Below are 12,818 nucleotides of genomic sequence, written 5' to 3'. Positions count from 1 at the left end.
GGAAATCTGTCAACACCCACTGGAGGTAGGGTATGGATGAATGTTTAGTGTATATGTCATAACAAGAGAATCTGAGCAGTACCTGTATCAGGAAACTACTAGAAGAATAATCCTGCTTATATGTATAGATTTTTAAAAAATTTTTCACTGCTGATCTTTGTTTTTATATGTTGCACTTTAAAGTCATGAATTTAATGGAAGCACATTAATTTTTATGAATGTGAAAATGTTTCAAAATTTCTCAAGTGCTTGGGACTTAGGCCTGATCTGACTGAGATATCTTTCACTCCCTGGGGTGCCGGAATTGACTGATTTATCTGACTGACATGCTCCCTTACATCCCTCCCAACGCTGTGATCACTCAGAGAAGATGCCCTTAGATAGTACTGTACTCCAGTCAAGGGTGCTAGGAACTTCTGAAAAGGACTGCCAGATCTCTTCATGAGAGACTACGGCTAGTCAGACTTGATATTTGATTTGGCTTTCGGTTTCTGAGATACCACTTAGCCATGTTTTCATGGTGGTATATATAATGAAGGCATATTGTTGTGCTTAAATAGATAATAAATAGAAACTAGTCCATGGATTTGTTAGTTATTTCTTCATTCTCTGAAACGTAGCCTACCTATTACAGTGTGTATACATAGAACATACTTAACAAATACCCATTAATTTTTGACTTATAATTATTTAAGTGTCTTCTGAAATGCTACCCAAACTTGCATGTGTTTCCACTCTACTTTTCATCCAGAAATGATAATTACTGTAGGAACAAAGATAGCACAAATGAATAGTTGCATAAAATTGAACTTTTTTAAAAAAATGCAAGTTAACTTTATGAAAATTATTTACATTTTTTCTCTTTAATGAAATGTGGATTTTTAGGTTTCTCCAGCAGAGTCTGAGAAATAAAAGTTTACAAATGAATGACTATAAGATTGCCCTGTTATGTAACGCATACTCTACAAATTCAGAATGTTTTACATTACCCATGGGAGCTCTGGTAGAAACTATTTATGGAAATGGAATTATGAGGATACCTCTCCCTGGAACCAGCTGTTTGGCCTCAGGATCTATTACCCCCTTACCAATGAACCTCCTGGATTCACTGACAGTTCATGCCAAAATGAGGTATGTTCTTTTTATTTATTTGATCCCATGTCAGGGCATTGATATCAGGATAGCGTAAACTTTGATTTCATAATTGTATGTGTGAATTTTATGGTCAGGTGCATTGAAAAAAATAAATTTATTAATATTTTGTTACAAAAATGAATATTGTTTATTATAGGAATTCTAAAATGTATAAATAAACCCAAAGAAAATAATTGCCATAATCCCTTCATGAGAGAGAAGCATTGTAAAAATTTTTTGTATTAATATATATTCTTAGGGTTTTTTCCCCTATGGATAAATATGTAAATTATGTGAGGTTTTTTATTTTTATTTTTTTGTTTCATGATCACCTTTCTCCCATAATAGTCAAACACCTTTTCAGGTCTAGTAGTCTTCAAAAACAATTTTTTAAATTGCTACAAAGATGCTTTTTGTGGAGCTATGTATGATGATTTATCTAGTTCTACATTGTTGGACATTGAGGTTATTTACAATGTCTTAGTATTATAAAGATAGCTATAAAAAGTATCTTTATGGCTGTCTTTCCAGCCATCCACAATTACGTTTTCATTAAATAATTTGCTGGAAGTAGAATTGCTGAGTCCAGAAGTGTGAAAATGTTAAGGCTTTTACTGTATTGATTATAGGGACATATAGGGACAATTTTAGAATGACATTATGGTTTCTAAAAGAAAAGGCTGTGTTGGGTGTGATTCTAGAACCTCAAACGCCCTGTAGAGCAAAGCTAAGAATGTAGATGAGTGAAGCCTGGCCCTGAGTGATGGGAAACCAGTTGTCAGTGCACATGGAGGTGTGTGTATGGAGGGGACTTAGGCCAACTGGAGAGTGTGGGGCTCACCTCATGAGGCTGCCACTTTATCTAATGTATACGGTATAGGAATGAGGACTGGTGTAGCTAGATCTTCCAAAATTTTTTGAGAAGGGCTAGAAATCCAGATTTTTATTTCTAGTCTTTCAGCTTTTAAGTACTAGCTCAAACTGAAAACAAAACCGCGTAAGCCAAAGAGAATGCATTCATGGACCCCCAGGTGCGGGGCATCAGTTCTAGTAAAGTCATCTTCTTTTTCAAATGGTAAACATTGTGATAGAATTATACATGTGCTTCACCTGCATATGTGACAGATTTGAGCAAAGCCCTCATAGAGTCTAACATTTGGGTCTTGGCAGTGATATTAAGTAAATCTGTGACAAAAGTTATTTAATTTCGTAAATGTATTTTGTTACATCATTTGAAAAGAAAAACAGACTAAAATCAGTCAAGCATGCTCTTATGAGTTGTATCCGAAGTTTGTTTTTCCATGAACAGAAGGATCCTGATGCATATTGAAAGCACCATAGAAACAGGAATTAGTCCCATGTTGTGCAGTAAGTGCATCATTACCAAGCGTCCTGTACAACTTAAATATCTTAAATGAATCAAGCTTCACTGGAGTCATTTAAGTTCAGATTTATACTAGATTTCCTATAAGTAGAGTAACCGCTGTATTTTTGTCATAAATGTGGATTTTTATTTTATTCCCTTTTTTTCTCCTCAGCCTTATTCACAGCATTGCAACCAGGGTGATAAAACTTGCTCATGCAAAGTCCAGTGTGGCCTTGGCTCCAGCCCTCGTGGAAACTTACAGTCGTTTATTGGTCTATATGGAGATAGAGTCTTTGGGCATCAAAGGATTTATCAGTAAGACAGGACTTTCTGGTGTTTATAACCGTTAACCCGTTCATTGATTCAACAGGTCCTCTTCCAGGTGCTGGGATCCAGCACAGAACAAAAGTCACCACGGTCATGGAACTTACATGCTAATGAGGGGGGCAATTAAGTAAATAAATGAAATGTGCAATATGTCAGGTGATATGTGTTCTAGAGAAAAATAAAGCAAAAAAGAGGGATAGGAAGTGTGAGTCAGGGGAAGGTGTTGCATTTTTCAGTAAAGTGGTAAGAAAAGGCTAATGTGCTAAGTACTTAGATCTCAGTGAGCAGAATAGAAAGGGTCCCTGTCCTCAAGCAAGTAGATTCTGCCCCAAGGAAGCAATGCTGTCCTCCAGTGCGTGCTTAGTCTGCCTTGCAATAGGGAAGGACTTTTCCTACATTGCAGAAGATACCTTATAATGTCTGTTAGTCATTATGCAGTTCTAAATAATAGATACTTTCTATTATGGAAGTGTTTTTTTGATTCTTGCTAATTCTAACTTTTTACCAGCACAGCATAAACTTTAATTTTAAGCATAGTAACCCTTCTCAGATAATGAGAGTTGAATAAAACTATCACATCTACTCCGAACAAGGGTGGGTGTGATAAAATTTTCTGTATTAAAAAGTAAACCTCATACTATGAAAGGTTGGGAACATTAACTTTCCAAAAATAATTTAAAAGGTAACTGAAAAGATAATTGAAAAGTGAGGAAGTTTAGAGTAATTTTTTTCATACCTTTTCTCATTTTATTTTTCTAGATGAACTTGAGTATCGCTTGCCAAATTCAAGAAAAAAAAGCAATATTATTACTTGATATTATAATTAGGATCTGGATTTTTTCCTTACCATTAAAGTAGAAAATAAGAAGAAAATATGGAGAATTTATATGTATATGTGTGCATGTGTGTGTGTGTATTTTCATGATCAAATCTTTATATACATTTTACCCAAGGTGACTTTCTTCAAATATGTTTTAATGCATAGCTTTTAATAATTGATGCCTTAAATTGTCTTGTTCCTCCAGGTCAGCTTTTGCCAACTGTGTTCAAGTCACATGCATGGGGGATCTTACACACACTTCTTGAGATGTTCAGCTACCGGATGCACCACATTCAGCCTCATTACAGAGTTCAGCTCCTGAGTCATCTTCATACTTTGGCTGCAGTTGCACAAACAAACCAGAACCAGCTCCATCTCTGGTGAGCTCATTGAATGCTGTATATCCTTAAGATTTATTAGAAACTTTGTTGCAGATAGGGATCTTAATCCTTTACCTTATAATTTTTTTTAATTCATTTGTCATAAAACTCTGCTTCTAAGGTATTTTATTGCTAGTATAGAAGTGGAGTTCAGTTTTTTAAGTAGAAATTGATTGACATAGTTGAGTATTTTGGAATTTTTTGACTAAGAATTAGTACTTTAAGGCCTCTATTATTATCTTCTAACTTAGCCATTTAGAATGCTGGATTTAAATATACTTCACATTATGGTTGAAGTGTTATATCATTTTGCTTTTGCTTTGAATTAAAATATATTTTAGATAGAAAAAATATAATTTTTGAAATATTGTATATGCAGATGATATTTTTAGTCCTGTAGGCTATAAGCTATCTTTTTCAAATGTATAAAAATGTCATAAGGTTTTCACTATAAAATTTGACAGCTCATGTTTTTTAAACAAATTAAGCAAGGTTTATTCTCAAACAAAAGAAGAGTGTTTCTTTTAAATCAAAGAAGGGATATTCATAGTTTACATGTTTTCCCTTATATGATTAACCTAGAATTAGATTTAATTCCATAATTTTGAAATTTTACATGCAACTTTTTCACATTTCTTTTTTTCCCCCTGCCTTTCAGTGTCGAGAGCACTGCGCTCAGGCTCATAACAGCGTTGGGCAGCTCAGAGGTACAGCCGCAGTTTACGCGCTTCCTTAGTGATCCCAAAACGGTGCTGTCAGCGGAATCTGAAGAACTGAACCGCGCCTTGATACTGACCTTGGCTAGAGCGACTCACGTAACAGGTACAGTGAAAATGCGACCAACACTGACAAAAACAGATGAACTAAAGTGTGCTAGGATTCTACCAGATACTATGGGTATAGTATATGAAAAAGATGCTTTTCGTTTACTCAGAAAAAGCCAGTTGTTTTGATGTCTTCACTGTGTCACACAGTAATGGAAGCTCATCCATATACCATCATTCTAACTGGGTTGAGTATCAGTTTCCAGCCATTTTACATAATTTTTAAGTAGTGGTTCTTAAGCTTTTTGGTCTCAGGACTGCTTTACACTATCAAAAAATAAATCAAAATTCCCAAAGACTTTCTGTTTATATGGATTATATCTGTGGATATTTATTCTATTAGATATTGAAATAGAGAAGTTTTAAAATATTTATTTAAAAATATTAATAAGCTCATTACATATTAACATAAATAACACATTTTTATGAAAAAAGTATATTTTCTAAAGCAAAACTTGAGTGAGAAGAGGTGCCATTGTTTCACATTTTTGTTTCTTTAATGTCTGATATAAAGGAATATAGTTGGATTTTCATGTCTGCTTATACATTTAGTCTTGCAATATGTTATTTTAGTTGAAGTAAGTGAAAAAAAAAGTGGCCTCAAACAGATGAGGTTGAAAAAGAAAAGAGTGTTTTAATAGCCTTTTTGTATAGTTGTGAATATTTTTTGATTTCACACCAAAATTGAAAAAATGATAGTTCCTTAAAGGTTAGCTGCAATGTGGAATCCAAAATCCTATCAGTGAACTTTTTGTACTTTGTTACGTTGTAATCCATTCATCTATTTTGTACATTTAATATATTTTTAAATCCTTACATATTTTATAACTTCATGAATTGATTGGAAAATATTGGTTCACTACGTAGATCTAGTGAATGTTGACACATTTCATTATACAGTATCAGAAAATTACATTTATAATATCACTACAAATTTTATTAAGAAAGTCTTTAAGTTTTGGAATGCTATCATGTTATGCCGGGGGCTACAAGTTTTCCAAAATTCCAATTTTTACTTGGAAGGTCAAATTTTATTATTGGTGAAAGGTATTATTGTTTGTTTTCCTTGAAGTGACAAGCTAACTGTTAATTTTCAAGAAAATGTCTGCTAAATGACTAATCTGAATAACTATAATTTCCTGTCAGTTTTTCTTTCAAGTAAAAGTGGAATTCCATGAAAAAAGAAAAAATCAGCTAATTTAACTCAGTGTTCAAATAATCACACAAGTACTTTTCCTCAAAACACACATCATACTCTGGAACACTGTGCATGCTTCTCATTTTGTCACACAGGATATTAAAAATAGATGTTGAGATCTGATAATTTTTACTTCTTCATAAACAACATTCTTTTTTTTTTTTTTTTTTTTGAGACAGAGTCTCACTCTGTTGCCCAGGCTAGAGTGAGTGCCGTGGCGTCAGCCTAGCTCACAGCAACCTCAAACTCCTGAGCTCAAGCGATCCTCCTGTCTCAGCCTCCCGAGTAGCTGGGACTACAGGCATGCACCACCATGCCCGGCAAATTTTTTTTTTATATATATTTTTAGCTGTCCATATAATTTCTTTCTATTTTTAGTAGAGATGGGGTCTCGCTCTTGCTCAGGCTGGTCTCGAACTCCTGAGCTCAAACGATCCGCCCACCTCGGCCTCCCAGAGTGCTAGGATTACAGGCGTGAGCCACCGCGCCCGGCCCATAAACAACATTCTTAAGTGAAACTGGCACTTTTTTTCCCCACTGAGAGCCTGTGGCAAAGAATACAATGGCCATTAATACAGTCTAGCACCGCTATTGATTTGTGCATAGGGCCATAGGGCCAGCACATTTACCACCATTGCTTTTGCACCATCGGTGCACATATCAGCACAGTAAGAGAGCCAATGATATCTTGGTATTATCATTTAAATAGCTTTGATGTCACTCATTGAATTGATATTAGGTACCCCCCCAGAGGTCTCCAGACCACACTTTAAGAACTGCTGCTTTAAAGAAATAGTTTTTGAATTTAGCAACCTCAAATACATTTATGTAAAAAAACTATATTATTTAACATAAATAAACCTTTTAAATTTAAAGATTTACTCTAGTAGTGTATAGTTGTTTCACTCACTGGAAAAGAAATCTACTTTCTTAATTCTATTCCCTTAGCACAATAAAGTACTGGTAAATCATTGTCAGAGTGAACTAAATGAGCAATAGTGGTGGGCCTGTACTACTGTCGTATCATTGGTACTCTGTAACCTAAAACAAAAGAGATTCACAAGTTGTGCTCATATTTACTAGTGTGGTCATCCAAATCACTCATAAACTAAGAAAATCTAGGTCTTAAGCTGAATATAACTAGTTAAGCAATGACTGCACTGCAGAGAAATTCTCTGAGTGCACGTAATTGTTTGTGATTTTCTCTGTAATATCTTTTATAAGTTGTGGATATGATCATTGATATCTAGATTACATCTATTTGTTTATGTTTAGATTTTTTTACAGGCTCTGATTCAATTCAGGGAACTTGGTGTAAAGACATACTTCAGACCATCATGAGTTTTACTCCTCATAATTGGGCTTCACACACCCTTAGCTGTTTTCCAGGCCCTCTACAGGTAATTTGGTGTTGAATTATTTGTCGAACACATATGAAATCCTTCTTTCCATGCACAGTGTTATTCTAGAGAGTTAGTCTTGGTGACATCCAAAGAAAGTTAGCTTTTATTTGTTTTAAAAAAAATGTTTGTCATTACTTCCAAAATCCCTCAAGTTGTTCTTTGTCCTACTCTAAGACTGGATATGTTTCTAGAAATTTAATTATTATGGTTTCATCTTAATGATTAACAGTTTTAGATTCTCATAAAAATTAACACATTACCTGAAAAATTCTTTCTCTCTCATAGAACTGAAATGGGAAGAGATGTAATTTAATGGAGCTTCACAGAGTGCACATATATTATACTTAACTGCATTTTCTTTAAATCACACGAAAACCTGTAAACCTGGCTTTTATAATATGGAGAAAGGCAAATCTCATCTGTCTTCTATTTTTCAGAGAAAATTTAAGGAATTATGAGCATCCACTTTTCATAACTCTCAGTAGGGCTACCTACAGCAGTGGTTCTCACACTTACCAGAATCACCTGGAGGGCTTCCTGAACTGCAGTTTGCTGGGATTCAGAGCTTGGGGCCATAGAGCTGGGATTGGGCCTGAGCATTTGCATTTCTTGCAAAACCCAGGTGATACTGATACTGCTGGTGTTGGGACCACACTGAGAACCACTGGGCCAGTGTAATGGATTTTCCTTATAGAGACACTAACATATGTAACCAAAGGGTGAATACATATTTGCCCTCTTTTTTTTTCTTTTTTCTCTAAGATTAGCAGAAATATCAACAGATGATTGAAGAAGCTTTGAATTCAAGCTTGCATAGCATGTCTGTTTAGGAAATCCAGGAAAAAGAGTCTTGCAGATAATCTAGTCAAGGCTATGTACTTTCCAGGTATAGAAATTCAGGCTCTATTACTGAGTTGCTCAAGGTCATCTAGCCTTTATTAATGTCAGAATCAAGTCTAAAACTGGTTTCTTAACTCGCTATCCAGTGCTCTTTTTACTATTACCAATGAAATAAACTTTTGGTCTTCCTTTAAGGCATTCTTCAAACAAAATAATGTGCCCCAGGAAAGCCGTTTTAATCTGAAAAAAAATGTGGAGGAGGAATATAGGAAGTGGAAGTCAATGAGCAATGAAAGTGACATCATTACCCACTTTGTGCAGAGCTCTCCTCCTCTCTTTCTTTGCCTTCTCTGGAAAATGCTCTTGGAAACAGATCATATTAATCAGATTGGCTACAGGTGAGCCAAAAACCTAATTTACATTCCATTTGGCAAACTGTTATAGCCATATAGCAATGGAATTGATGTTTTACTCCCTGCCTTCCAGAGTATTAGAGAGAATTGGTGCCAGAGCCTTGGTAGCCCATGTGAGAACATTTGCAGATTTCCTGGTATATGAGTTCTCTACCTCAGCAGGGGGTCAACAACTCAATAAGTGCATTGAAATTCTTAATGACATGGTATGGAAGTACAACATTGTTACACTGGACAGATTAATTCTCTGCCTGGTAAGAATAAATAAGTATCTAAACTTTCTTTTTCTCTTTTGGATTAAGGTGTGTGACTGATAGATCTTGTGCTGATCTACTCTGTATTGCCTTGAAGAATTTAATGGATTTATACTATAATCAAGCATTGCTATCCCTTCCCTAAGGAGCTAGAGATTTCCCAATTTCCTTATTCATTCATTCAATAAGTGTGCATTGAGTATCTACTATGTTCTAGGCACAGAAGATACAGAAGTAAATAAAATAGGGTCCTACCTTGTGATAGTCTAAAAATAGGAGCGGTTAGACCCTGAATTGATTTTCTGAAGACTCCCTCTAGAGGCAGGAAGTAGTAACAAGTGGCTGCATTTCTTTGCAGAGTGGTAATATAACCATTTCTGTACACAATCATAACTGAATGTTTCTCAGGGCTACCCAACATCCCCCGAATGTTGTTTTTCTCCTGACTTTGTTATCTATTTCAAACACATTTTTAAGAAAAGACACAACCAGGATGGAAAATGCATTTAAAACAATTCCATGGTGGTGATATTTGGGGTGGCTTAGTTTGTTAACGTTAACCCCCTGGCTGTGGAGCATGGATATAAAGGTAGTTACAATGTGAGGGATGTCTGGAAAGTATCCAGCCACTGCTAATATAACAATGGTTACTTGCCTGGATACTTTCTGGACAGCCCTCATATATTAGCAGAAATAAGCTAAATCTCTAAATCAATAAAACAAAAGGATAGGGTAGAGATGTGGGGAAAATATTGCCAGGAAACAGTGAGCTACACATCAGCCTAGGTAATGGATGGTGATGGATAGATTAAATTAAAAACAGTAAACATAGACATTTCAGGCAGCAGGAATGGTGAGCTAGAATGGGCCCCCCCAAAAAAGGTCACATATGTTTGAGGAATGCTGAAGGGTTGATTTGGGATAGACTAGACATCTAAGGAAATTCTAATAATAGTGAGATTTTACTCTAATAAAATTTAGACTATCAAATGGCAGAGCCTTGCTTTTGCACAGTTTGGAAATTTTTATAATTTTTCTGTTCTTTAAAGGCCATGCGTAGTCATGAAGGAAACGAAGCCCAGGTTTGTTATTTCATAATTCAGTTGCTGTTACTCAAGCCAAATGATTTTAGAAACCGAGTAAGTGACTTTGTGAAGGAAAATTCCCCAGAGCACTGGCTGCAGAACGACTGGCACACTAAGCACATGAGTTATCACAAGGTATGGATTCTAATTAGTGTTTCATATAATCCTTTTAAAGCCATACTTAGGCATTTGATCAATTGATTTGACTGTTTTCTCTGTGGTTCTAATGTTTTCTCTGTGGTCTATATAGAAGTAAATTAGCTTTCTAAACTTCAAGGTTCTAGAATTTCTCTAATGTTAGGAATAAATTGTAACTGCAGTTTTAGCAGACATAAATACTTACGATATAGAAAGAAGTAAAGTATAATAAAGTATAATTTATAATTTTTCCTTATAAAAATATCTAAACAATATTTTCAAGTTTATTTCACTCTTTTAAGAGAATAAAAATAGATGCACTAACATTTATCATGTCCTCACTTCCATAGAAGTATCCTGAGAAGCTGTATTTTGAGGGCCTAGCAGAACAGGTCGAGCCTCCTGTACAAATCCAGTCCCCCTATCTGCCTATCTATTTTGGAAATGTGTGTCTACGATTCCTTCCAGTATTTGATATAGTAATCCACAGATTTTTAGAGTTGCTTCCAGTATCCAAATCATTGGAGACACTACTGGATCACCTAGGAGGTTTATATAAATTTCATGGTGAGCTTTTTCAAATTTTAATTTCGTCTGGTTCCTCTGTAAACAAAAGGCTGGGCATGACCATGTGGTAGTAGTGTTTCTAAAGGTTTTGTTTTAACTGTTTTTAAAGTAAAAGTTTTTTGAGGATAACTGCCATGGATGATGCCATGAAGTATAAAACACACAACATAAAAATATGAATAAAGGTACAAGTTCAGAACAGAGTGATGTTACTACAAGTAGATCTTGGCAGGCTTCTTAGATGGGTAGGATTTCAACTGTGATGCATACGATTTATATGAGAAGGGAAAAGGGAGTATACTAGGCAGAAGGGAGCATTTGGGAAAATGATGAAGGTAGATAGCATAAAACATACTTGAAGAAAAATTGTCTCATTCAGTTGAATTGAGAATTCTTACTAGAGAGTTCTAGATTCTAGAAATATGGCTGGCAAGAGAGATTCTACCTGACTACAGATCACCTTGAAAATGCCAGGCTGCTAAGTTTTTTTTATAACCTGCAGATAATAGTCTATTGGAAGTTATTGAGTAAGATCATGGCATGGGGAGCATTATTTTAGAAAGATAAATCTAGTTGTAGTTGGTAACATGTCTTAGAAGAAGGAAGCCATTTCAAAGACGTGGCAAAAAGCTCAGATGTATAATTAGTATCTAAACAAGGATGGTGGCATTGAAAATGAGAAAGAAGGGATAAATGGTCAAGAAAGAAGGAGCAGGATTTGATTGGCTGGTTAGGGGGAGAATATTGAAAGAAAGAAATCAAACGCAGCTCTAAAGTTTTAAGCATAGTAACTGCATAGTGGCAGGGTCAGTGACAGAAGTGTGAAGGTCCTGGAGCAGCCACTATGGGGACAAAGTGTATTTGTCTGGTGGGCAGCTCTTCTTCTTAGTCTTTAGTCTGAGATACCGTCCACCAAAACAGAAGTGTGAGTTGTGTTAACACTATAGGATAGGCATGAGCTTCAAGTGAGCATTCCTTTAGAAATATTTCTTTTGGATTAGGTAATATACGCACATGGTACAGAATAGTATAACAGTGAAAAGTAATTAGTCCCATCCCTGTCCTCCAACTAGCCAGTTTCAATCTCTGTAGGCCACAACTGTTACCAATCTCTTATGTATCCTCCCTTGGATATCCTGAGGGTTTTCTTTTTTACACAAATAAAATGTAACAAACACACTGTTCTGTACCTTGTTTATTTCACCTTTATCATATATGAGGGTTGATTAATCGTTTCAGTACGTAAAAAGCTCATGAATGCTGTATGTCCCCTGTTTTTGGCTGGTTGGGTTGTTAATAATCTTTTGATGGTGGAAAGGGCTGCAGTGAAATTCCTTGCTGTATGTCATGTTTGCTGGGTAAATTTGCAGAAGTGGAATTGCTTCCACTTAAATACAAACAAATGTATTGTAAATACAAACTGTGTATTACTAGAGGCATTCTGAGCCTTCTGCCTGTTGTAAGATTAAAATAGTCATCGTATACAGTTGCCTAGCATGCGCAATAGTTTCATAATCTTATGAGCTGTTTTTCAGTGATCTTGAAAGCAGAGGATTAGTTTTTCACAGTTGTCAGTAACCCGATAAACATTGTGATGATCTGTTTTCTTCTTGCAGATCGTCCAGTGACTTATCTGTATAATACTTTGCACTATTATGAAATGCACCTGAGAGAGCGCAAATTTCTCAAACGAAAACTTGTCCATGCGATCATTGGCTCACTCAAGGATAATCGACCACAGGGCTGGTGTCTAAGTGACACTTACCTGAAAAATGCCATGAATGCACGAGAGGAAAATCCTTGGGTCCCAGATGATACCTACTATTGCAGATTGATTGGCAGACTAGTAGATAATATCCTTTTTATTGTGATTTTACAGACTCTCCAGAAATAACAGGATTTTGACTTATGAAAATATATATTTTCTTTTTAAGGTAATATTTTTGTATATTTCAAGGCTTCAATTTTTTTTAAGGATTATTTTCACTTTTACCTCTGTAAAAGTTTGAATTCTTAAATTAGCAGCATCATGCCAGATAGTCTGAAATTCTCTCTACTAAAATTTGTAT

General features: G+C 35.4%; 1 protein-coding gene across 11 annotated transcripts in view; it reads left to right on the top strand.

The window, feature by feature from the left end:
* The window catches only part of MED23 (mediator complex subunit 23), a 41,476-nt gene that overhangs the window by 21,241 nt on the left and 7,417 nt on the right, over positions 1-12,818 (top strand). For 6 of the 11 annotated variants that reach the window (XM_069488843.1, XM_069488853.1, XM_069488851.1 and 3 more), the window contains 10 exons: positions 886-1,131; positions 2,673-2,815; positions 3,853-4,027; positions 4,686-4,849; positions 7,325-7,449; positions 8,488-8,690; positions 8,779-8,959; positions 10,009-10,179; positions 10,533-10,749; positions 12,366-12,602. In XM_069488843.1, coding sequence (XP_069344944.1) covers positions 886-1,131; positions 2,673-2,815; positions 3,853-4,027; positions 4,686-4,849; positions 7,325-7,449; positions 8,488-8,690; positions 8,779-8,959; positions 10,009-10,179; positions 10,533-10,749; positions 12,366-12,602 — 1,862 coding nt within the window. The remainder of the gene's footprint in view (positions 1-885; positions 1,132-2,672; positions 2,816-3,852; positions 4,028-4,685; positions 4,850-7,324; positions 7,450-8,487; positions 8,691-8,778; positions 8,960-10,008; positions 10,180-10,532; positions 10,750-12,365; positions 12,603-12,818) is intronic. The other 5 variants (XM_069488849.1, XM_069488847.1, XM_069488844.1 and 2 more) reach the window with 4 other exon arrangements.

The sequence above is a fragment of the Eulemur rufifrons genome, chromosome 15 (genome assembly GCF_041146395.1).
Source record: "Eulemur rufifrons isolate Redbay chromosome 15, OSU_ERuf_1, whole genome shotgun sequence".
Lineage (NCBI taxonomy): Eukaryota > Metazoa > Chordata > Mammalia > Primates > Lemuridae > Eulemur > Eulemur rufifrons.
The sequence above is the reverse complement of the archived record's forward strand: the minus strand, read 5'-3'. Positions and strand labels throughout refer to the sequence as shown.